General features: G+C 51.0%; 1 protein-coding gene across 7 annotated transcripts in view; it reads right to left on the reverse strand.

Moving 5' to 3' along the window:
• LOC120761387 (S-adenosyl-L-methionine-dependent tRNA 4-demethylwyosine synthase TYW1-like) overlaps nt 1–25,208 on the reverse strand; it is a 97,772-nt gene that overhangs the window by 36,670 nt on the left and 35,894 nt on the right. For all 7 annotated transcript variants that reach the window (XM_040082594.2, XM_040082587.1, XM_040082588.2 and 4 more), the window contains 3 exons: nt 16,779–16,888; nt 11,029–11,206; nt 6,760–6,895 (listed from right to left, as the gene is read on the reverse strand). In XM_040082594.2, coding sequence (XP_039938528.1) covers nt 6,760–6,895; nt 11,029–11,206; nt 16,779–16,888 — 424 coding nt within the window. The remainder of the gene's footprint in view (nt 1–6,759; nt 6,896–11,028; nt 11,207–16,778; nt 16,889–25,208) is intronic.

Genomic DNA, 25,208 nt, shown 5'->3' on the forward strand with positions numbered 1-25,208 from the left:
TCCTCAGGGGGGCTGTCCATGAAAACTGCTCTAGTTCACAACCAGAGAACAAAAATGTGACTAAATGTCCCCAAGGCCACAGAGGCTGCTGAGGAAGCTGGGAACTCCCAGAGCCAAGCCCAGGGAAGGAAACAGCCCTTGGGTGGTTGGGTAATAAATAACCTGGAAGAGGAACAGAGACTGCTTTGAACCAAGCTCCCTAAAAGCCAAGGCTGACATCTCTCAGGCAGCTTCCAGAAGAGCTCAAGGCAAAGGAGAGATGCTCTTTAACAGAGGGTAAGAATTGCAAATGCTCCCTACACGCTCAGCAGCAGAAAAGCTGGGCGAGGTGGACAATGTCTGCTGCCTGAGGAGGGAAGGGATGAGTGCAGCTGCAAGGACAGGAGGAGGGCCCTGTTACTGCTCCTTCCCAAGGCCATGGGAGGGGGCAGGGGTGTTGCCCTGTCCCAGCCCCGAGATGGCACTGGGCACCCTCTGCAGCCATGGCCAAGAGCAAACAGTGCCAGGCCTGGGCAGAAATGAGAGGAGGGGCTTCACCTGGGATCACGGAGCGAGAGGACATGGATTCCATCCCCTATCTGTGCCTCGGGCTCTCCGGTTGGCCACAGAACCCTCCCTTCCCCCAGCCTCACTCTCTGCCTCCCCAGCACACACAGGACAGCAGTAGCTGGAATAACACATCCCTTTGACTGGAGCTGTGCTACAAACATTTCCCCCCTTCCTTGCCCGCAAGCAAACCAGGAGGGACTGGCACAGCCAGAGAAATGAGATTTCACTCCCTCAGAAGCCAAGCATCTTGCTGAAGCCTGGTTTGGATTGGTGTGAGGACACTGAAAGGACAGGATGGATTTCAGAGGCAATAACTCCATAATAACATCATACCTGTGTCACACTCCTCAGGCTGCATTGCCAAAGGCTTTTACCACAAGTCTCATTAGCAATCCCATTAAAACAAGAACACAGCTGGTGAGAGCATCTACTGTGCAGAAGAGTAAAATTCTTCTAGATTTATAGTGGCAAAATTGATTACTGATTCTACATCTGTTGCAGATTTTACATTTAAATTCTCCTTATAAAGTCCCCCAGCTCAGAAACATCAGACGTGGCTCCCCTCCCCCAGGAGCCACATAAATCATCTCCCTGCAAATCAAAAGTGTCTTTTCATAAAAACAATTGTTCCTGTCATTTATTACATAATAATCAGCACTAAAAACTGCTGAGGATGTAACTCAATGTATTCATGCTGTTTGTAATCACACAAAGACAAGGGTAACTTGGAAGACAGGATAATGTTGGGAAAAACAAAAAGAGTTAAGTAAATAACAGCAGATGTGAGGCTGGGAATGTTTAAATATCAAACTGGTCTCTTCATCACCCAGGAATATAACAGGAGCTACCTGTGAGCAGTGTGAACATGCAGACCCAGAGTTAATGGGAGATGTTTTTCTATCTCCTGTTGTACCTTCCCCTGGATAAACCACTCCTAGCACCTGCCAGCAAGGAATATCCAGCCACCAAACCTAGACAGTGCCAGTGTGTGATATCCCAGCACAGGCAGAGGGAACCATTTCCCTTCTTGATCTTTTTTTAATAAAGGAAAAACCCAGGTGTCTGCTTTACCTCTCCCAGCAAGCCCTGACCCTGGTTCTGCAGGAAATCCTCAGCCCCTTGAAGTAGAAAAAGGGCGAGGGCAAGGTTAGATCCCAGATCTGCAGCAGCGTCGTGTGTGATGTCCAAAGGCACAGTCTGAGCTCCTGGCAGTGCCAATGAGCTGCTTCCTTTGCTTTGTGACCCTCCTGGAAGGACAAGGTTCTGCTCCATCATCAGTTCCAGCAGTGCCACACCATCCCATTAACCTGCAGGGCTCGTTCCTGCTCTGTGCATGGCTCCAGTCTGTTTGAGAGAACATTGGCACCCAGCCCCTGCAGGTCCCAGCAGCCCAGCTCTGCCAGCCTGGCTCTGGCAGCACAGCAAGTCCTGCCAGGCCAGCCCATGCACGGGACAGGATTCATCACGAGGAACTCCAGGAGGTACAGACAGAGGAGGTGACACCACGCCAGGGCTGGAAGATGTTCCTCAGAGCACGAGTGACAGCAGGGACCTTCAGACCAGAGCTCAGCAAGCCCATGGACATGCAGCCACTTGTTCAAGAGCTGTTGTGCTCACCCCAGGTCAGGAGAGGCATTCCCAGCAGTTCAGGGAAGAATCCTGTCCCTCTGCCCAACCCTGGGGGCACCTCTGGGGTGCAGTGTGCAGCTCTGGATCCTCAGCACAGCAGGGACAGGAGCTCCTGGAGCGGGGCCAGTGCACACTGTGAGGATGAGGAGGGGCTGGAGCATCTCCATGCCCAGGAAAGGCTGAGGGAGCTGGGGCTGTTCAGCCTGGAGAGGAGCCCCAGCTGAGAGGGGCCCTCAGCCCTGGGTGTCCCTGTGTGCAGGGAGGGGCAGAGCAGGGCCCAGGCTCTGCTCCGGGGGCCAGCAGCGGCACCAGAGCCACGGGCAGGGCCTGAGCCCAGCAATTCCCCCTGCACAGGAGGCACAACTTCTGCCCTGGGCAGTGCCCAGCCCTCAACAGGCTGCCCAGGGAGGGGCTGGAGTCTCCTCAGCGGGGATATTCCAGAGCCCTGTGGGCACAATCGTGTGCCCTGTGCTCTGGGATGGCCCTGCCTGAGCAGGGAGGTGGCACCAGGGACCCGCTGTGCTCCCTTCAGGCCTGGCCCAGCCTGGGATTATGTGAAGGCAAAAAGCCCCCTCAGAGCTGCTGCCAAGGGATGTGAACCATGAATAGAACATGTGCTGCTCTGTTCATCACCATCTTCTATCCAGCTGTTTTCCTAGTGCTTGGGTAGAAATCCATAAGCACTTTGTCACACTGGGTCAGTGCATCCCCATTCCATTTCTCAGCAGGAGATTCCCATTTGTCCTAGCCAACATCCCTACTGCTTGGGAAAACACTCAGTGATTTATGGACAACAACCAGGACAAATTCCCAGAGTCCTTCAGCCTACAGAACTTGGTCCAGTCACCCCAAGGGAAACAGAACAAAGCAAGCACTAGAGGATCCTGAATCTGACTGGGGGGGATGAGAGCTCACAGACATGGGTTGTTTTCTTGCTCAGCACATCTGGTTAAAGGTATTTTGGAAAAAAAGCATCAACTTGATATTGAAATCTCTAGGGATGGAAAATCTCCCCCTTCACTCCTGAGCTGGACCCTCATCACTGGTTTGCAACCCATTCCTCATTGGATATGGATTAGGAAGCAGCAATGGTTGGAAGAAACATCTTTCAGCAGAGATTTCTCATCCTGATGATAAGGATTCACAGCCTCAGTGCCTGCTCCAAGCACTTGTCCATCAAGCCAAGTCACCTCTCAATCACTCTCACAAATTCAAGGCTGTCAGATGATGAGGCTCCAAAACCTAAATGTGGTGTTTGGGAAGGGCACAATCTAAATTGCACATGCTCATGTCTTTCCTTTCCCTCTTAATTTAATTTCGTGGGTAGAGGATTCAGGAAAAGAAACAAAGGGAGCCTTCGGGAGTCCACCTGCTGTTTAACATTAATTCCTCTCTCAAAAAGTGTTTCTCAGCACAGAAAATTTAACACAGAGATCATTTGAATGAGAGCAGCTCTAGAAAGGATCAAACTTGCTCCAAGCAGCAGTGGACAAAGGGAGAGGGGTTCATGTTGTTTGCCTGCAGAGAGAAATAGCACAAAAGCTTTTTATCTTTTATTCCTGGGCTTCCTTTGAAAATGGATGTAGCAACTAATCTCCTACATGTTGGATGAGGCTGTCAGATCATCCTGGGAACAATTTGTTACTAAATCCACTCTTTTACTGTGGCGCAAGAACCTTGTGCAGAAGTTCAGTCAAAAGCATGAACTCCAAGGCCAGGCAGGGCCAAGGCTAGATGGGGCCTGGAGCAGCCTGGGCTGGTGGAATGGGTTCCTGTGGGTTGGAATGAGGTGAGTTTAAGATCCCTTCCAACCCAAACCATTCCAGGATTCTGAGGTTCTGTAACCACCTCACTGGGGCAGGAGGTTTGAAGCCCATCTTTGCCTAGGCCCTCCCATATTTAACAAGACCTGGGCTTTGACTGGAGGAAAGAGAACAGCCAAGCCAAACATCCTCTCTCCTTTCTCACTTAAAACCGTGTCCTTCCCTCTTCCTTTCTCCTACTTCTCAGTCTTGGATTATCAAACCAGAGGATTATTGTGCCATCACCTAGGCAGGGGGTGAGCAGGACCAGCACCTCCCAAACGCCACAGGAGTGAGCACAGCAGGTACAACTCGTGTTCCTGTAAACTCCCTTTGCCCACTTCTATCTTTCAGTGTGCCCAGCTCAAAGCTGCCCATGACTGCGCAGCAGTGACTCAGATGAGCTGCAGTGCCAGCTCCTCTCGGCCTGGGAAGGACTGAATCAGCCTGGAAGGTTTGTCAAGAACTGGGAAAAACTGGAACTTTTATTTTTTCCAGATAAATTAACATCACCTTCCCAACACAATGCAGCAGCATCCCACACCCAGCCTTGAAAAGGGCCTGTATTTCACAGGAATGCGCAGGTGCTTTAGCTACCACCACCTCCTGTATTTCACAGTCCCACAGAGCAGCTCTTGCCAGTGCAAGTTCGGGCCAGGACAGCTGGGAGGGGAACAGAGAGGTGCTGCTGCACCTCGAAGCTTTGGGTACCAGAATCCTGTGTTTGATCAGTGCAGCCCCCTGTGCTGGCACTGCTGGGGCACCTCCACTCCAGAGTCAGTTTTGTGCCCCTCAGAATCATGCAGACCCTGAGGGGCTGGAGTGTGTTCAGGGCAGGGAACAGAGCTGGGGAGGGTCTGGAGCGCCAGGAGCAGCTGAGGGAGCTGGAAAGGGGCTCAGCCTGGAGAAAAGGAGGCTCAGGGGGAACCTTGTGGCTCTGCACAACTCCCTGCCAGGAGGGGACAGCCGGGGGGGTCGGGCTCTGCTCCCAGGGAACAGAGGACAAAGAGAAATGGCTTCAAGCTGTGCCAGGGGAGATTTAGGCTGGATATGTGGGAAAAAATTCTTCATGGAAAGGGTGGTCAGTCCTTGGTAGGGGCTGCCCAGGGAGGTTTGGAGTCCCTACCCCTGAAGGTGCCCAAGGAAGGCCTGGAAGTGGCACTCAGTGCTCTGGGCTGGTGACAAGGTGGGCATCAGGCACAGCTTGGACTCGATGGTCTGGGAAGGGTTTTCCAACCTCACTGATTCTGGGATTAAGAGAAAACCAATAAACAGCAGCTTCCCCAAGATTTCCTGCTGTCCCCACACATGATGCTGCCTTGTGCAGCTGAGCAGGGCTGGCAGAGCAGGGTTTCACCAACTGGAACAACCATTAACTGGCTCTTGTGTTATCAGTGTTTCAAGGACCCTTCAAAGTGCAGTTGCTCGGAGGAGAAAATGCACCTGCTAGTGGAGCTGCTTTCTCCTCTCCTCTTCACCTTGACCAGGGTATTTTTAGCTGTATGGACAGACTTGCCAATACTTTCACCTTCAATTGCTTGCAAGGAAACTTCTCCCAGTAATGAACACTCGGGGTCAAGAGAGGCAGCAGGAAAGAAATGACGGGCAAAAGCAACTTCCCAAAAGGCTTTTTCAGCATTTTGTGCCTTCAGTATTTTAGCTCCCCGTCTTCCCACAGATTTCCCTGCTAACAGAGAATTTAGTTTGCACTTGATTTCAATACCCTGAGTGTGGCCTGAGGCTTTGCACAAGAGCGCTGCACCTCCCACACAAAGCACCTGACCACGCTGCCCATGTGCCTTTGCAGCTGAAAGAGCCACTCAATTCCTCTGAGTCTCACAGATCCACTAAGCTAAGTTCATTTGGCAGAGAATGGTCCAACACTGTCATCTGAGAAGGCAGGAAAACTCATTATTCCAACAAAACCTCATTATTCAAAGGCAACAGTCTCTCTTGGCTGTTCGTCCCAGCAGGTAACGTGTCAACGTCTGCCAGATCAGTAAACACAGCCCTGGCTTCCATCAGAGCCCAGGAGCAGGAACAAGACAGGCAGACATGCTTGTGAGGCACCACTCTTATCCAGTCATCTGCTGCTGGGCCCAGACGTGCTTCATTAATTACTCAAGTCACCTGTCACACAGAGCCTGAGCTGACACCGCCCCAGGGCCCCAGGTCACTGCTCAGCTGAGTCCAACACACGCAGGGCAAAGGCTCCCCCTGCTGCTATGCTCACATCCCATGGGTTGGGTCAATCTTCCAGAAAAAAAAGCAGATTTCTCTGCAGCAGGAAGGTGACAGAGCTACCAAACTCCAGCATACACATTTTAACGTCCTTCATGTGATCCATTCAAAGGGAGCCTCTGAGAACCAGAGCAAAGGAACACAGGGGATTTACAACTCCTCCCTGAATTTCCAGCTCTCCTTCAAAAGCCTGTTTTTAGTGTAACTCCTTTGTTAGGACATCTATTATTTGATAATCTCTTCATCCCTCACAGCACCTTTTATTCACAGAGTTTACTGCCTCATTTGACACACACATTCTGCTCTGGAAAACCACTCAAAACTGCTGCACTTCACACACCTGAACACCCCAACCATGGAAGTAAACTCCCAACACACTCAGAACCCACTCCATGGTCCATCTTAAAGCCTCTCAAGTCTTCTACTTCTACAGAAAGTAGAAGCAGGTAAGGTGAGAAGGAAGAAAAAAGGTGTGGTGAGTCAGCAAAGTGTAGCAGGAAGGGAAAAGCCATTTAAAAGCCCATTCTTAAGTGGGTACCTTTTCAGCCAAGGCCTTTAAGCTGTCTAGAAACCTCTGCCAGAAGTCCTTGAAGAGCGGTCTGTCAATCCTCTTCAGGCTCTCCTTGGTGCTGGCATCCACACTGACATAGAGCTGGGTCACAGGCTCCAGCCTCCTGCGAATGGAAAAGGGAATTGCTGCTTTCACAAGTCTGCTGCTTGAGTTTGTGTTCTCCTACAAAAGCAGGAACAGCAACTGGACAGTATTTCCAGGGAAAGTTCATCTCTGCCAAGTGACCAGCAGCAGCAGCAAGGTGTTATAACCTCAACACCCCCGAGGCTGAGAACTCACGCACACAGCCCTTGGCTGACAATTTCACTGTCATTTCCTCCCTGCACCAGGATGGACTTCATTCCAGTGGAGCTGTAACACATCAGGAAAGGCTTCCCAAAGGAAGGGGTTCAGGTGAGGCATGGAGAGGTTCTGCAATCCACAAAGCTCTGCCCCCTCTCCATGACATATTTGGCCCATGGAAAAACAATCCCATTCAACAGAAAGGGACATCAGCAGGAATTTCCCCATGGAAAGGGTGGTCAGCATTGACAAGGGCTGCCCAGGGAGGTTTGGAGTCCCCATCCCTGGAGGAGTTCAAGGAAGGAATGGAGGTGGCACTCAGTGCTCTGGGCTGGGGACAAGGTGGGGATCAGGCACAGCTGGGTCCTGATGATCCTAGAGGGATTTTCCCACCTCAGGGATTCTGTGACTCTAAATTCAGCCCTAATTCAGCCAGTTCCTACTGCTGGACATGCTGAACTCCCCTGACCTGCAGCAGGATCATCAATGACACTTTTGAAGGGATCTCAAAGCTGTTTAGAAAATAAACCCACACACAAACCACCACTCCTTCCTTCTCTCCTTCCCCTGCCAAGGCTCTTATTCCACAGAAATCCTGGAGCAGAGCCTTTCTGGTCACAAGTGCTGGTCCCAGCACCTGGGAGCCCAACACTGGGAACTCCTGAAGGGACTAAACACCCTGTGGTGTGGGAAGAGCCTGGGTGGAGTCTGATCCCCTCCATAAATGCCAGGGGAATAAAGGAGAAGCAGCAACACCACAGTCCATCAGCAAAAGGATCAAAGGGATTAAGAACAACCTAGAGAGGAGCTCCCTCAGAATCCCAGGATCACCGAGGTTGGAAAAGCCCTTCAATATCACCAAGCCCAGCTGTGCCCAATCCTCACCTTGTCACCAGCCCAGAGCACTGAGTGCCACTTCCAGGCCTTCCCTGGGCACCTCCAGGAGTAGGGACACACCTCTAGGATGGAGATAAACCCTCTCCACTGACAGAAGTGACAAAGGCTGTGAGTGTAACACACCCACCCCTCGTGGCATCTCCCACCCCGAGGGCTGCAGCATCCACAACCATGTCCCAGTGTACCACAGAGCTCTCAACATTTGGGGGCAGCATTTTGGGAGTGTTTTGCCTTAAGTCTGTAATGAGCAGGCACCAGTCCCAGCTTCATTTGGTTCTCTAGAGAAGATGACAAGAAATCAGAAGCTATTGTTCAGCTGCCAAACAGTGCCACCTAAAAATACACTGTCACACAAAGGTGACAGAGGGACAAGAACTGTCCAGAGTGAGACTGACCAGAGCTCTTTGTGTCCAGAAAAAAATCCACTTAACATGGGCACTCAACCAACCATCAGAACACATCCTCTGTGTGTGTATTTAGACGGCAAAATGAAATAACCCAGAAAAAAACTGAACACTTCAGGTTAAAATCTCAGTTTGGTAAACAAGCTTGTCTGGACTGGCAGCCCAAAGCCACAGACTCCAAAATGACCAAATGTTCTGGGCCTAAGTGGATTGAAGTGCTCAGTTTCCAGAAATACTGAGCCAAACTCTTTCTTTACTCAGTGCTGTCCTTGCTTAATTAAAAGGGGCCCTAGTAAAGATGGAGCAGGTGCTTGTCAAAAGAGGGGCTGAGAAAAATCATCTTTTCTCAAACCTAGGGACAGGCAGGAGCACGACTCACTGTCAGCATGGGGGAAATGAAGGAAGAAGAAATGATCCCAGGGAGGGATTTCAGCCCCAAACAGGAATGGCCCACAGATTTCAGCACAGCTGGGAATCAAGTCAGGGTGAGCTGGGCACGTTCTGCCAAAGGGGAACAAGGAGAGAGGGCAGCCATGGGTGCAGTGAGATCAAGGACACAGACTGGTGTTCCTGGGACACAGCTCCAGTGCAGAATAGCAACAGATCTAGCTGTGTGGCACCAGGATGGATTTTGGGTGTGAATTTCCAGGCTAGCTCAAACACCTGAGGTGAAACGCAGGAGACCAAATGCATGGCATTCACACATGGATGGGGGCAGAAATCCTGATCTGAAATCTTCAGCTGAGCTGTGCCACTCAAATAAACTGACTTCAGGCCTCCAGCCCTGAGGTGGCTCCACCAGGCAGGTCCACAAGGACCAGGAACAGCTACGTCAAAAATGAGAATTTGCTGGTCAGCACTAATAATCATCCGCTCATTATTGGTATTGTTATTGATTATAAAGGTAAACCCACACACAAGGGTTGTTCACAGCTATGGATCAGAGACAGGAGCCAGGTACAGGTTCAGTAGGAGCTCACCTGGTGTAAAACCTTCCTCAGTTTATTGTGAGCGTGGGACAGATGAAGCTGCAGCCCAGAGAGGAAGAGGAGAGGAAGGCACAGGGGTCACCTGCTGGAGCGCGTGTCCTGCTTCCAGCAACACCCCAGGCCATGCTGCCCTCTCCTAGAAGGGGTTGGGAGGAATCTTAAAGTTCATCCCACCCTGGGCAGGGACATATTCCACTGTCCCAGGCTGCTCCAAGCCCCAGTGTCCAGCCTGGCCTTGGGCACTGCCAGGGATCCAGGGGCAGCCACAGCTGCTCTGGGCACCCTGTGCCAGGGCCTGCCCACCCTCACAGGAACAATTCCTTCCCAATATCCCATCCAGCCCTGCCCTCTTGGAAGCCATTCCTTGTGTCCTGTCCCTCCAGCCCTTGTCCCAAGTCCCTTTTATCTCTCTTGCACCAGAGGTCACCCTTCCTACCGCAGGATGAACTTTTTAACTACAGCTCCTCCACTGACAGCACAGAAATGAGCTGGGTCCTTCAGTTCCCATATTAAGCAAATCATCTGCTTTGATGAGCCAAAGATCAGCTGCAATTTTTAAGACAGCAAGACTAGCATTTCATCCCCTTCATTTTTGTTTCTTTTTTAAAAGGTTCAGCAGATCCAAAAAGTGCAGTTTCAAAATAGAGTGCGTGCTCTCTTTTTAAACTGCTATATTTAGGAAAGAGCAATTTCTATCTACCAGGCACATAATACATGACTTAAAGTAACTTGATTACACAATTATTCAATCATTTGGAATGCCTTTGTAGTGTATAATTACTCACTCATAAACTGCCTGCGCTCCTCCCTCAGTGCCAGATTCAGACCACGAGGAGTGCAAAGGAAGCTGTCCCAGGAGCACTGACACAGAGGAGGAGCTGGAATGAGCTGGGTGACACACCAAGGCCACCCTGCCCACAGCTCCCACAGCTCCAGGGCTGGATTTGCTGCTGTTCTGAACTGCTGGGATTCTGAGGAGCCTCCAGCCTCACTGGAGCTGAGTTTCCCCACAAGCTGCACTTTCTTGCTACACTGCTTCAGACTTTGGTAACAGCAGTCTGGATGCTCCAAAACATCAGAAAAAGTGATTCTTTACCTTTGTAAAGACTCTGAAAAACTTCATTAAAGTGTTTGGAAAATTTCACTCAAGTCCCCCTGAGGGAGGTTAAGCGGATCCCACTTTGCTGATGAACACGTGCTTGTCACCCCTCCTTATCCTGCTGGGGCTGCTGTGCTGGACAGAGCCTTGGGTTGAGCCTTTGTAGCTGCCCCTCTGGGGTCAGAACAAAGATCAGCCCCAAAAAGCAATCTCTGAGCTCAGTGCCCTGCGCTGGCTGGCAGGACAGAAGTTATCCCTGCCCCAGGCACAAACTCACTCACTGCTCCCCTCCTGTCACACCTTCACAGGTGCCACATTCCATCTTCTCTGCTTCCACAAGTAACCACAGATTGTTTAGGAGGTACAGAAAAGAAAATTGAACTGAAGGGAAGAAAGGGATGAGAGGGAGCATGGGGAGATTGAGGTCAAAATCAGATGCTGAGGGGGATTTTTCATTGTCAGTGCTCATGCAAAGCTGTGAGGGGCCACTAAATGGGATTAGGACACAGGTCAGCACTCCAATGTTTCAGCAGGAGCTTCAGGAGGAATTTCCTGCATCTCCTACCTGATCTCCTCGGGGAACTGAGCGTTGGTGACCAGGAAGGTGGAGATGCCGTGCTGGTGCAGGAGCCTCACGAAGCGGTTGATGTGTGGGTACATGATGGGCTCCCCCACCAGGGACAGGGCACAGTGCTTCACTGCCAGGGCCTCCTCCAGGCGAGCTGCCTTCACTCCTGACACACCTGGAAAGGGGACAACAGCCCTAAATCAACAGTGGATGGGGCCCTGAACAACCTGGTCTGGAGGAAGGTGGCTCAGCCTGTGGCAGGGGTTGGAACAAGATGATTTTAAGGTCCCTTCCAACCCAAACCCTTCTGTGGTTCTGTAACAAACCCCCCTCCCAAACATCGGCATCCAAAACACACCCTGGCACAAGGAGGGCTGAGAAGAGCAGCTGGAGCCCTCCCAAAGCAGAGGGGACCAGGCCACAGCCAGGGCCCAGACGGCAGCTCTGCAGCACCCAGAGCCTGGGGCTGGGTGTGCCCTGGGCACTGCTGAGAGCAGTGTGCAGGTAGCACCTGAGCCAAGATTAAACCTTTGAGCCAAGCTCTCCGCTGCTGGGACCTTGGGGATGCTGCTGAATGCCGAGACACAACCACACAGAGCAGCTCAATGCCACTCTAAGCACATGTGTTAAGAAAACAGCCCAGGCCAGGGCTGTGCTGCTGCTGGTCCCCACGGGCCTCCAGGAAAAGCAGCTCCTGGAGGAGCCAAGCACAGCTCCCCAAACACAGCAAGGGACTAAAACCAGACTGGAAACACAGAACATGCAGCTCCACAAAGGATGTGATCAAAAGAAAACCCAGCACGTGGCATGGTCCTGAACAGCCAGAGACCTTTCAGAAGGAAGAGGAAAACACAAAGAGCTCAAATGTAGCATCCATGTGAAAATACCACCTCAGCCCCACTCCTGGTGCCCACGGGAAGGAGGAGGAGCTGGATGCTCCTCCAGCCCACCCACACCTGACCAGGTGCTCAGGACCCCGGATGAAATCCGCTGTCTCCAAACAAGCTTGTTCCAAATCTGTCACTTCACATTTCCCTGACGCGCTTTGATGTACTCGAATCCTATCTGAGGATTTAGATTGGGGGCTGGTCTGTTTAAAAGATAAAAAACAAAGCCTGGAGTGTGAATCCAGGTCCTCAGCTCTCCTCTCATTGCCTTGACACTGCAGTACAGAAAATTACAGCTCTGCTGCAAAGCCCAGATAAAAGAGGTGTCTGTGGATATTGCTCCAGCCTCACGTAGCAGAGCTGGTTTGGAATCAGAGCAGGGCTCAGTGCATTTTCAAACAGCCAGGCTCAGTCCTGAGGAAGTGACAGGACTAATGGTTATTCCATAGAAACCTGACAGCACTAAATGAGAGCTTTATTGGAGAAGAAAGCAGCAACTCCAGCGCACGCTGAGATTGAAGGACTAAGTTTCATATTCCTAAAACTACTGCAAGTCAGTTTTGGAATTAATTAATTTCTCTCTCTCAGCATTTTGCATCTGGACTCCCATAATTACCCTGCCAGCTTTATAAGCAGAAGAACAAAATCCCAACATCCCCTAAAGTCTGAGTGGAACTTTCCCAAAGCAGTTGACACCAAAACTGACACATCCACCCAGAGGAGGAAGTGGGTTTGTACACAACCATTCGAGCACACAAATCACCAGCCAGGCAGGGACAAACTGCCCAGGATCGGTGTATTCCAGGAGGGCAGGGCCTCTCCTGTATCCCAATGGCTCTGCTCCTGCCATCACCTCCCAGCAGAGCACATGTCCCTGGAAAAGCTTATTCCAGCTGCTCCACTAACTTGGGAAAGGACAGCACCGCTTGGCACAGCACCCTGGGGAAGCTGGGGGCTGACTCTGGTACCCCTTGTAAGGACCTGAGCAGCACCACGAGAGCCTGGGGGACAGGGGGCTGAGGGACCGGCTCTATCCATGCTGATCCATGGGTACCCCAAGGATTTCCTAGAACAGGTCATGCATTTCTCTTTGGCTTTTTCTCTATATTATCAAGACTCCCACTCTCCCATTCCTGAGTTATCTTTCCATCCTGTGTATGCCTTTTGCAAGGGCACACAGATTTACAAGTCACTCCCCAGAAAAATGTATCCATCAAATAAACTTCCCAGCCTCGCTCCCCACCAGCGAGGTGTCTCTCCATCATTTACTCTGAGAGAGAATTATGGGGCTTTAATGGCTGTGCTCTCCAAACCCAGTACAAATTGTGGCAACACGAAAGCAGATTATTTGCCATCACCCACAGGCACCCACAGTATAGAGGGCTATCCTGTAGGGTATCCTAAAGGGTAAAGGGACACAAGAATTCCGTTCCTTGAAAGGAAATCTCATTTTTACAGCCATGGGTTGAATGAATAAAGCATCAGATGAGCTCACCAATTTCTCTGGCCCATGGAATGGGTGTGTGGATGTGTCTGCCTGCAAAGCTATGGGACTGGGACTGGAAAGAGCAGCATCAATTTAGTCAAATGGCTCAGGAGGTACCTGAGCAACACCCCCAGATATTCCAGCCCTAAGGACTCCCTAGCTAAGAGTCCTAACTTCCCATGTTTTGACTCCCCAGAAGCCCAAACAGTCTGTTCTACATCAGGGACCAGGTTGCAACCTGGCCTGCTGGGACACCTCTGGAGTCCCTGTGGGTGCCCAGCCACTACTGCAGGATCTGACACATTAACGTTGGGAAATGGAGATGGAATCCAACCATTCCTCCAGCACTGCAAGGTCACCATTAACCTGTGTCCCCAAGTGCCACATTCCACACAGTGTGTAAATCCCTCCATGGATGGGGACTCCATCCCCTCCCTGGCAGCTGTGACAGGGCTGGAAAACCCTTTCCATGAAGGAATTGTTCCCAATATCCACCCAAACCTCCCCTGGCCCAGGCTGAAGCCGTTCCCTCTCCTCCTGTCCCCGTTCCCTGGGAGCAGAGCCCAACCCCTCCGGCTGTCCCCTCCTGTCAGGGAGTTGTGCAGAGACACAAGGTTCCCCCTGAGCCTCCTCTTCTCCAGGCTGAGCCCCTTTCCAGCTCCCTCAGCTGCTCCTGGCGCTCCAGACCCTTTCCAGCACTGTTCCCTGCCCTGGATACACTCCAGCCCATCGCTGTTCCTCTTGGAGATGCCCAGGACTGGAGGTGCCCCAGCAGTGCCAGCACAGGGGACAGAGCCCAGGCACAACCCATCCTCCATTCCTCACAGCAACCTGCAACACCTCACTGCTCCAGCAGGTGCTTCCTGCGGGTTTGCTGGCTTTTGTCTCAAAAATCAATCCCAAGAAACACCCCTGGTGTCTGTGCAGAGTTGCTGGGCTGGCTGGAGGAGCCACTCCTGCTCCTGCCCAAGGCAGCTCCAGCCCTGGCACCGCATGCTGGGGACTCTGGTCCTGCCAGAGCTGAATCTCTGTCTGTCCCCGGCTCCGTTCACTCACACTGCTCCTACTCAATTTGGCTTTTGCTGCTTCCATTCTAACATTTCCCCACACACCTGAGGGAAGAACGATGTAAAATTCACTAAATGGAACAGGAGCTTCTGGGCTTTTCTTACCAATTTTTCTTCTCCTTAATAAACCTTTGACTCACAGCCGCCAGGACAGGAATGTTGCCATCTATCACTAGAAAAATAAACCAGCTTTTCTTATCCCACTTTACAGCACAGTTCTGGTCCAGAGCTTTTCTTTTTTTCTCCTTTCACAGTTCCAGGTCAAGGGTAACTATGCTCAGATGCACAGGCACATTTCGAGTAATATTTATGAATCTGTTTAACAGAAAATAGGCTCCATAAAGAAAGAATTGAGATGTCCTGACAAGCCCCCTGACACTTCAGCATTATTTCAGATGCCGAAAAGTCTATCCATAATCATTCCCTCTCCTCAACCCATTTTGGGAAAACACCAGGGTCAGGGAAGGAGAAGGTTATTCCTCAATCCAGGGTGATAATGGCTCTTCTCCAGAGACTTGAAAGCCTCCAGGGCTGGAGGGTCCCCACCCCTGCAGGCACCACCCCGGCTGAACAAGCTCGTTTTGATGTGTAACTTGACCCTCGCAAACAGAAACCAAGCCTGTTGTCCCTCGTTCTGGGGACAGGGACAACCGACAGGTGGGACTCCCAGCATGGATCCATCTGAGGTTGTAGATCTCTGACAGAACCTCCCAGTGCTCAGAACCACGGAATAACAGGCTGGGAAAAACCTCCAGGATCAAATCCAAACATTCCCCCAAGCACTGCCAAGGTCACCAATGTCCCCAGGCGCCACATCCACGTGAATTTTGAATTTTTCCAGGGCTGGGGGCTCCACCCCTGCCCTGGGCAGCTGTGCCAGGGCTGAAAAACCCTTTCCATGAAGGAATTGTTCCCAATATTCCCCTGAACCTCCCCAGCCCAGGCTGAGGCCGTTCCCTCTCCTCCTGTCCCCGTTCCCTGGGAGCAGAGCCTGACCCCCCCGGCTGTCCCCTCCCGTCAGGGAGTTGTGCAGAGACACAAGGTTCCCCTGAGGCTCCTTTTCTCCAGGCTGAGCCCCTTTCCAGCTCCCTCAGCTGCTCCTGGGGCTCCAGACCCTTCCATGCATCCATTGGCTCAACCATGATGTTTCTCCAGGTGCACCTGACATAAAGTCCTGCCCTTAGTGTGCCTCTCACCCTCCCCAAATTCCCCTACACAGCTGTTGAGGGTGTTTCAGTACTTCCCCTGGGGTAGGGGATGTTTGACACAGCGCCAAAAAAACTCCAGGCTCAGGAGTGAGGCTTCCCTGGAGCTGCTGCTCCAAACTAGCCATGTGAGGAGAATGAAGCCCATGGGGCCTTAACCCAAGCTATTTTTCCACCCAATATCCAACTGCAGAGATTGAGACAGAGCAGCTCAGCTCTGCTGACAGAGAGTTTTGTGCCTGTCACATCCTGGATCCATTGGATTCTCTTTGAGCACAGCCAGCTTAAACAATTGGGTTCCCAAAATGACAGCCAAGGCTAGGGCTCCTCTTGCACGTTTTATGGCTGTTCCACTCCATTTGTGATCCCCACAGGCAGTTGGGGAGAGCAGAACCCTGGAGCTGTCCTGCCAAGCTGGGCAGCCCTGCCAGTACAGACAGCTGACCTTGGCAGAGCAACCAGATCATCACATTTGGGAAATAAAACCCCCAGCCTTCTCTATAGTTCTAGACACAGAACATCAAACTCCCAGGAACTTCTGTGGGAAGCAAGCTGCAGTGCTTTCTAGAGGTGCTGTGGAACCACAGCTTCAGTCACAAACACAGGTACAGAATAATTCCTGAATTCAAAAGCCCCTGCTTGCTGCTGTTTCATTCTAAATGAGACAAACACAACCCAGAAGTTCCAGGGCTAACACAAAGCTGGGTATTAATGTTGGCAGTGTATTGCCTATCAGGTAAAAGGCTGACTGCTTTTGCTTCCTACCTGCCCTCACTCTTCCAGAGGAGGCAGGATCCCTCATCATCCAGGCTGGCCTTAACCTCTGTGGAAGGCTCTGTGCACACCAAGGGAAAGGATTTGACAACTACCAGGACGCACCAGAGGCAACTCCACTCCCTCCAGGCAGCAGCATGTACTCAGCTGCTGAGAATCATTTCAGAAAACATTAAATGTGCCACAGCAGTTTCTTGTCCCCCATCTTCCTGACACCCTGAACCTCAGGCCTCCTTCCCATAGAAGCAGAACATTCTCACCTCTCCTGAAGATGTCACTGCTGGTCATCATCCAACAGCATCAGGGGTGGGGACAGAGGAGAAGTTACCTTTGAACTGCTTGATCATGTTCTGGTGCTTCTCAATGGCTTCCTGTAGGATCACCTCAGGCTGGTCCATCTTCCACCGCCACTCAGTGCCCACAGGGTTCGTGTGGTGTCTGAGGGAAGAGGGGACAGTCACTGACCCTCACTTGGAACCCACCTGGAGAACTCACCTGCCACCTGGGGACTTTGGTATCAACAACATTCAAAACCACAAATTCCCACCAACCGCCTGCTGCTGCCCCAACCTTTGGGTATCACCTCTGAACACCACTCTCGCACCTCTCTCCTTCCAGGCTCTGGTCTCCCAGAAGGAAGAATGAGCTTTCTGGATAATATTAAATTTTATACACCTATTTTCAAGCACAGGTAAAAGGTTTCTAAGCTAAAATAATGTCTGCAAAAGCCTCTGTAAAGAAAGGGAAACTGGTTCTTCCTCCTCTTCTGCTCACAGCTGCACAAAGCTCTGGAGAAGGGATGCCCCAGGCGATTTTTAGCTCCACCCTGAGGACAAGATTTCTTTCTACCCCAATGTTTGTGTGGTGCTCCGGTACCAGGCAGGAAGCCTGCACTGTACCAGGAATGCATTTCTGGGGGGATCTGGGTCATCTCCCAGATTTTAATCCCCCCCGACCCAAGCAGATTGCAGGGGGAAAATCCCAGTTCTTGCATCTGAGGAACAGCTGGGTCACACTGGGTTGGGAAGTCAACCTTGCCTGGAAAGGATCACTGTTCCTGTATTTTATTTTCTTGGAAAACAGCAAAAGCCAACCCAGGTAAATCAACCCAAACACCATGCTTACTTTATTAGCATGAGAGGATCATCCAGGCCTTAAATATCATCTTAAAGAAGTCAGTGAAATTTTGTGCTTTTACCTCCTTGTTTTCTCTGCACCTTTTCCTGCTTCATCCCAAAATATTCTCCAAAAGTCCCTTCAGTTTTTCCCTACCACTCCCCCCACAGCCCACATTATGCTCTCATTAAGAGCAGCACATTGTGCAGGGTCTTCCACAAAAGCTCTTGGATTAACTCACTTCTGGACAGGAAAACAAGGCCAAGCAAAATACACTCCTGACACCCTGTTTTCCAGGCAGGTGACCTCTGCTTCTTGCACCCCTCTCCACCATCCCTGGCAGTCAGCCCTGTGCACACCCAAGAGGTTACAGCTGCATTCAGCCTTCCAGCTCCAGGGGATTAGGACAAGACTCCCAGCATTTAACTGCGAGGGACAAAGGACAGGGAAGTGCCTTCTCAGGATGAGGGGGCTGCTTCAGTCATCACCAAAGGCTCCCAATGAGCTCTGGAAAAGGGAGAAGGGATTCAAACCAATTGAGAGTACATTTAGGTTGGATATCAGGAGAAAAATCCTCCCTGTGAGGGTGGGCAGGCCCTGGCACAGGGTGCCCAGAGCAGCTGTGGCTGCCCCTGGATCCCTGGCAGTGTCCAAGGCCAGGTTGGACATTGGGGCTTGGAGCAGCCTGGGACAGTGGGATGTGTCCCTGCCATGGCAGGGGTGGGATGGGATCATCCTTATGTTCGCTTCCACCCCAAACCAGTCTGGGATTCCCAAAGTAAGAAACACCTGCAGCTGCACCCTCTGACAGTGCTAAAACACGAACTCCAAACCCAGGCTCAATAACGTCAGCCTTTTGGCCCAAACATTTCTTCATCCACTTCAGGAGCAAAGATTCAAACGCTGCTCTCAAACTTCACCACCTCAAGGATCCCTTAAGCCAAAACAGCTTTTTGAATTTCCCCTTTATTTCCTCATCTGGCAACATGGAAAGTTTTCTGAATGTCAGCTATAAAAGGCATTTATAAAACTCTTCCATGTTTAACTGCAAAACTTGTACCTTGTATATTTAATAGGGCTAGCCAGCAGGAAATCAATAGGCTCTGGGTGCACCCCGGACAGCTATTAGTGTCCAACAGGCCCTGCATTTTTAACACATCCCACTGCTTAAAAACCACACCAGGTTAAGTCTACAGAGCTGCTTATTTGGCAAAAAGGTTCTCAGCCAAGAGGAGTATCATGGGTTGGCGCATTTTTCTTTTCTGGTTTTAGAGAAATGTGAAGTGTTTTTCCCTGCCAGGACCGTGGAGTGGTTTTGGGGGGGGAAGGACAGGAATCTATCAGAAAGTTAGCCAAGATATTGGCAGCTAGGTTAACCAATAAGGATGTCAATGCGACTTTGGAAAGGACATTCAAAACTCCAGTCTGCAGCAGATCAGTCTCTCTCTCACTTTGGAATCAGCCATGAGGTAACATCATAGGCGGTGGGCAGGCCTGGGTCAGGCCCTGCTGCCTCTCTGGGCGGCCAGGCCAGGCCTGGCCGGGCCTCTGAGAGCTGCTGCCAGCACAGAGAGCAGGAGGAGCCCGGGTCAGGCTCCCTGTTGCAGGCTGGGCCAGGCCTGGCCGGGCCTCTGAGAGCTGCTGCCCACACAGAGAGCAGGAGGAGCCCGGGTCAGGCTCCCTGTTGCAGGCTGGCCAGGCCTCTGAGAGCTGCTGCCAGCATGGGGAGCAGGAGGAGCCCGGGTCAGGCCCCCTGTTGCAGGCTGGCCAGGCCTCTGAGAGCTGCTGCCAGCATGGGGAGAAGGAGGAGCCCGGGTCAGGCCCCCTGTTGCAGGCTGGCCAGGCCTCTGAGAGCTGCTGCCCGCACAGAGAGCAGGAGGAGCCCGGGTCAGGCCCCCTGTTGCAGGCTGGCCAGGCCTCTGAGAGCTGCTGCCTGCACAGAGAGCAGGAGGAGCCCGGGTCAGGCCCCCTGTTGCTGGCTGGCCAGGCCTCTGAGAGCTGCTGCCCGCACGGAGAGCAGGAAGAGCCCGGGTCAGGCCCCCTTTGCAGGCTGGCCAGGCCAGGCCAGGCCTCTGAGAGCTGCTGCCCGCACGGAGAGCAGGAAGAGCCCGGGTCAGGCCCCCTTTGCAGGCTGGCCAGGCCTCTGAGAGCTGCTGCCCGCATGGGGAGCAGGAGGAGCCCGGGTCAGGCCCCCTGTTGCAGGCTGGCCAGGCCTCTGAGAGCTGCTGCCCGCATGGGGAGCAGGAGGAGCCCGGGTCAGGCCCCCTGTTGCCAGTGAGCCAGGCCAGGCCGGGCCTCTGAGAGCTGCTGCCCGCATGGGAGCGGCCTGGGTTGAGCCCTTCTACAGCTTAGTGGCAGCTCCGAGCCGGACTGCCCTGGATGAGACTGAGGGGTGGAAAAAAGGACATCTACCAGCTTCCTCCATCAGCACAGCTTTGCATTTCCTTCAGCCCCATGCAGCCCAAGGTGCATGTGGCCCTTGCAGGCCCGGGTGGATTTAACCCTTTCCTAGCAACATGGGGTTTTTAAAGCACAACTCTTCCTTGAGAAAAAGAAGAAAGAAAACAGAGGGTATGTGGAAAAGACACTGAATGAAGTCAGTTAGATTATAAGTAAAAAAACTAATAATATTAGAATAGTATTGAAGAAATGGACGTTTTTAACTGGACTTCTCTAGGGTAAATTATGGAGAAATGGACTGTTCTTTGTAGCATCTTAGTGTTGTTGGGGAGAATGCTATTCTAATTGAAGACTGATGTGATTGAGATTTAATTGAGAACTTTAAAGCCCCTGCTCCTAGGTTAAAAAGAGGTCTCAGCCTTTGAGACAAAGATGGTTTTAGACTAGAAGTATTTGTAAATAGTACCCCAGATACACTGAGAAGCTTTGCTGATAAAACAACACAGTCTGTGAAAACTCCGGGTGGCAGCAGATGTGTGACATTGAGAGCACTGGACTACTTTGTCTTGTGGCCAAACGTCTTCATAAAAAGGTCTTAGAGAGACTCTTCTCCTAAAAGTAATGAGTGATTATGTCTAAATAGTGAAACTGACTGAAAATCACAAGTTGTGTCTATGTTGTTTAATAAGAAAGTTAATAGTTTGTAAGGAGAGAGAAGTGTGTTTTAAAGTGTCATTCTGTTTTAGTTTAAGTTTTCTTCTTCTCAACTTTTTTTCATTCCTGTAGTGTGTGTTAATAAAACTATTTTTGTTTATTTTTAAGCTTAAGCCTGTTTTGTTTTTTCTTCTCCTAATCTCTCCCTCCCACAGAAAAAGAATAAATACTAAAACCTCCACACTAATTGGTGTTTCTGCCTAGTTTCATTAAATTAAGACCATTACAAGGAGGAAAAGCAGTAATGTCTTGGGCTCAGGAGATTGTTCCCCAGTCCCCAGCAAAGACAGAATTCCATAGTCACCTTCCCATTCCCCCCAGGCTCTGTGACCTCCTATCATCCACCTCACTGGCTATGCCAGTACTGAGCAGGAATTTGTGTCGGGGATGCCTTCCTTCCCAAAATAACACAAGTAAAATGAGAACTCACCCAAACCCACACACAGCAGAAAACCTTGATTTTAGCAGAGATTCCAGGTGTGAAACAGGTTTGGTTTGCTCCTTCAGAGGGACACCTCAGTGCCAGAGACTGCAGAGAACACGATGGGAAGCTCCTGCTGGCTCCCTGGAATCTCCCCAGCCACCCAGCCTACTGCCATCCAGCTTTCCCTGCGGTGTCAGGACACCTCTGATCCACCAGGAGCATGGGACAGCAGTCCCAGTGTCCCTGGCAGGTCCTGGGAGTCCTGTGAAGGTGCAGCTTCCTGAGGCTGTGCTCTGCCTCCCCAGTCGCTTGGGGGCTGTGATAATAACACAGCTTTTGCTTTGAACATTCTGCAAATGGTTATTATGAAGCTCTGAGGGTAGATGCAGCTCAGGTACAAAATATCACTTACTGCAGGCATCGACTGACCCAGGGTGATACCTGGTGGGGAACAGGAAGGTGAGGAAGTGACGGTGACAGTGACATGAGAGGACAGAGCACACCATTCCTAGGCAGAGCAAGAACAGAATAAAAATAAGAAGAATTCAAGAAGCAGTCTCAGTGAACCCCAAGAGCCAGCAGGGAGATTCCAGAGGAGAAGAGCTTAAGGGAAAAGAAGTTCAGGAGAAGTGGCAGTTTTGGAAGCCCTATTAAGGCAGAAATGCAAACTGCAGCAATAAAAAGCAAAGGGAGAACAACAAAATCAATCTGCTCTTCTGCAGCCTCATGAGCCTACAGCTGCAAACAAAAGGAGGAGCACAAAAACACGGGGGCATCAGCAGAAAAGGGAAGGCAAAACATCAGCCATGACCAGGAAAGGACACACAAAAGAGATCCCAAGGACTTTCCCTGGAATGATGGGAGGATAAAGAGGGAGACCATAAAAAAAGCTTGGCCAATGCACAAGCCAACCATGTTTAGTGTTCCTGCTGGTGCAATCTGAAACATGGCTGTACCTTTTCTTATGCACCTCCTGAGAACAACAGGAAGAGCCCAGACTGGGCTAGGCAGAGACCAGAACTGAGATACGGAATCTGACTGAAATGTTTCCCCTAGATGGGTAAAGTCACCCTGCAGCAGGCTGGATAAATTGGCTGACAGGATCAGAGGGTGCAAGGGCTGCCTTAGACTGGATATTAAGGGAAATTTCTTCATGGAAAGGGTTGTCACAGGGCAGTGGTGGAGAGGTTTAAAAGCCCCATGGATGTGGCACTTGAGGACAGGGTCTAGTGGCCTTGGCAGTGCTGGGGAAACAACTGGACTCAAGGATATTAGAGGGCTTTTCCAACGAAAAGAAATCTGTGATTCTCTTCCAATTGAAACCTTAAAGATGGAAGATGCTCCATGCTGAAAAGCTCATCCCAATTCTGAAATGTTCCCTTTTTTAAGACCAGAATCTCCTGAAAGGCAGGTGATGCTCAGTGTCTTGTGTTTGTGTCCACCCATCCCATCCCACCCCATCCCTGGACTCTGCCAGCACAGCTTCCACACTATTCCAAACCTCATGTGGATGTCAAAAGTGCAAATTCACTTTCAAAGCTCCCAGTCACTGCCCACATCAGTGACTGCTGGACCTGGCACCATCCCCTGCAGGGACAACCGAGGCCCAGCATGGACATTTCACAGCCCATTATCTGTTTAGATTCACTACTGAGACCAGAAATCTGGGAGCTGATTGGAGCCCCAGGACCTCCAAGAAGTCCAAGTCCAGGAGAACACAGAGTCTCTCTGAGCTTTCAGGCTCAGCTTCCAGGTGTTCCAGACCTTCAGCATCCACTCCTTTGATATCAATACTCCCCTTTCCCTGAAGAATTTATCCTCTGGAATCAAGTTAGTTACCGAGGAGAAGCTTTTGTTTTCATCTGTTTTCAGTTTCCTCTAAATTTTTTTAAGACTTTAAGTACTTCTCCTGTGAGAGATTATTAATTTTTAATCTCTGTGTTTTGCAGGGCTTACTGTGATGCCTGGCTTTCGGCCACCCACTGATTTAGTGTCTGAACACAACTTCAGTTGCTGTCTACAAGCAAAACCTGAAACGTCCAAGCACAGGTATAAGCTTTCAAGTTACAGCAGAAGAAATACAAGCCAATTTCTTCACAGGATATTTCACTTTGTCTGGTTTGCCTCCTCCTCAGGTGCAAACGTAATAAACCCTATTAATTTAAATCTTATTTAGCTGTTCCATCTCTCCACAATAATTGATTGGGCTTTGGACACTGAGCCAAAAACCCTCATCAAATCAGGTCTGCCTGGTGCCTGTGCTGCAGGGAGATGTCACAGAGCTCCGAACCCACACTTGCTCTAATTGATTAAAAGATTTGGTCACTTGCACATTTCCATTTAGGCAATTAAGCTAAAGAGACACAGTCCTGGTGAGAACAGCTGGGAGCAGGGATGGAGAGTGACAGATTCCCTTGGAGGACAGGATTATGACTGGGTATGTTGCAGTAATTCAGGTGTGGGGTGTCCCATTCAATGCTTTTGATGGAATAGCCTCAGTGCTGCCTGGGGGAACACCAAACAATCCACCTCAGAGAACCATGGAATATCCAGAGATGGAAGGAACCATAGGGATCATTCAGTCCAATTCTGGCCCTGCACACACCCCCCAACTCCTGGGCATCCCTGGGAGTGCTGTCCAAACACTCCTGGAGCTCTGGCAGCCTCGGGGCCGTGCCCATTCCCTGGGGAGCCTGGGCAGTGCCCAGCACCCTCCAGGGAAAGAACCTTTCCCAAAATCCAACCTGAGCCTCCCTGACACAGGCGTGTCCACCTCCAGCTGTTTCCATCTCCCAGTCTGCTTTTCCTGTCCCCACAAAAAGCTGCCACATAATCCTGCATCCCCAATCTCTCTGAAGGGGACAGGCAGGGAAGCACGAGCCAGTGAGGGGGCCCTGGCAGCTGTGAATGCTCCCAGGAACAAGGAGGACAAGGAGATCATCCAACGTAGAGAGAAGCCACATCTCTGACAATAACCCCGAATTTTCTGAGGGTGTTTGGATACTGGCTCCACCCATGTGCTCTGGTGGAGGTGACCTGCTCACAGCAGGGCTTGGAACTGACACCCTTTAAGGCCTCAACTCAAACCATTCTGTGATTCCATTACTGGTTTGGGGCCAAAACGTGTCACAGCCAGGACCAGCCAACTCCAGTGAGATCCAATTCCCAGGGAAAGCAGCTGAACTGCAGCGCTTCTTGCCAAAGTGAGGAAGAGGGAATAAACAGGTTCCTTGGGATTTGCTTCAGCCGTCTGGGGAGAGCGCAATGGTTGTGCAGTTAGAAACATTGGCAGAATCTATAAATGTCAAAATCCCAAAAGAAGAGGTCAAGAAAGAAAGAATCCCAGCAGCTTTATCTGCAAAGCAGCGTGCAGAGCTGAGGAGTTCAGCAGAAAACCTGCCTGAAAGACATTCTGCCAGCAGCAGATAAAACTGGGATTTCACATGTCTGTACCAGCACAGACAGCACCTGCTGCTCAGGAGCTGCCTCGTTTATCCTGCCCAGCCACCAGGGCCTGCAGCTCCACTTCAGTCTTACACACTGAACAAACTGCAAGGTGTGGGGGATAAAACAAAAAGTACAGATAGGCCTGACTGCACGGTTTGGGAGCTGGGCTGGCACAGGATCAGCAGGGATTGAGTGTGGCAAGGAGGGAGGGAACATCCCTCTCACAGCTACAGGAAGGCTGAGCAGCCCAGGCACAGGAGCTGGAAAAGTCATCAAAAAGAAATTTTCTTTCAGCAGCAATTCTGGTTTAAGTCAAGCTTAAGGTCCTGGGATGAGCCTCAAACTGAGCCTTACATTTTCCAACTCAAACCTTCCAGTTTCCAGGGCAGACCTGAAGACAGCCAGCTGCATTTCATATGGGAGAGTCCAACACCTGCCCCTCACCTCACCCACAGCAGGGAAATAAATTAATCAATGCTAAAATCTCTGAGCTCAGTGCCCTGGGAAGCTGTTTCCTTGCACTCAGTGATTTGGGTTGTAGCCATCAGGAAAATCAGCACTGTAGCACTCGTTGTCATCAGGCTGCTGCTGCCAGATCCCTCTGAAGTGACAGGCGACAGTGACAGCATGATGAGTTAGACACACAGGGAACAGTTC

This window comes from Hirundo rustica, chromosome 19 (assembly GCF_015227805.2).
Source record: "Hirundo rustica isolate bHirRus1 chromosome 19, bHirRus1.pri.v3, whole genome shotgun sequence".
NCBI classification, from domain to species: domain Eukaryota; kingdom Metazoa; phylum Chordata; class Aves; order Passeriformes; family Hirundinidae; genus Hirundo; species Hirundo rustica.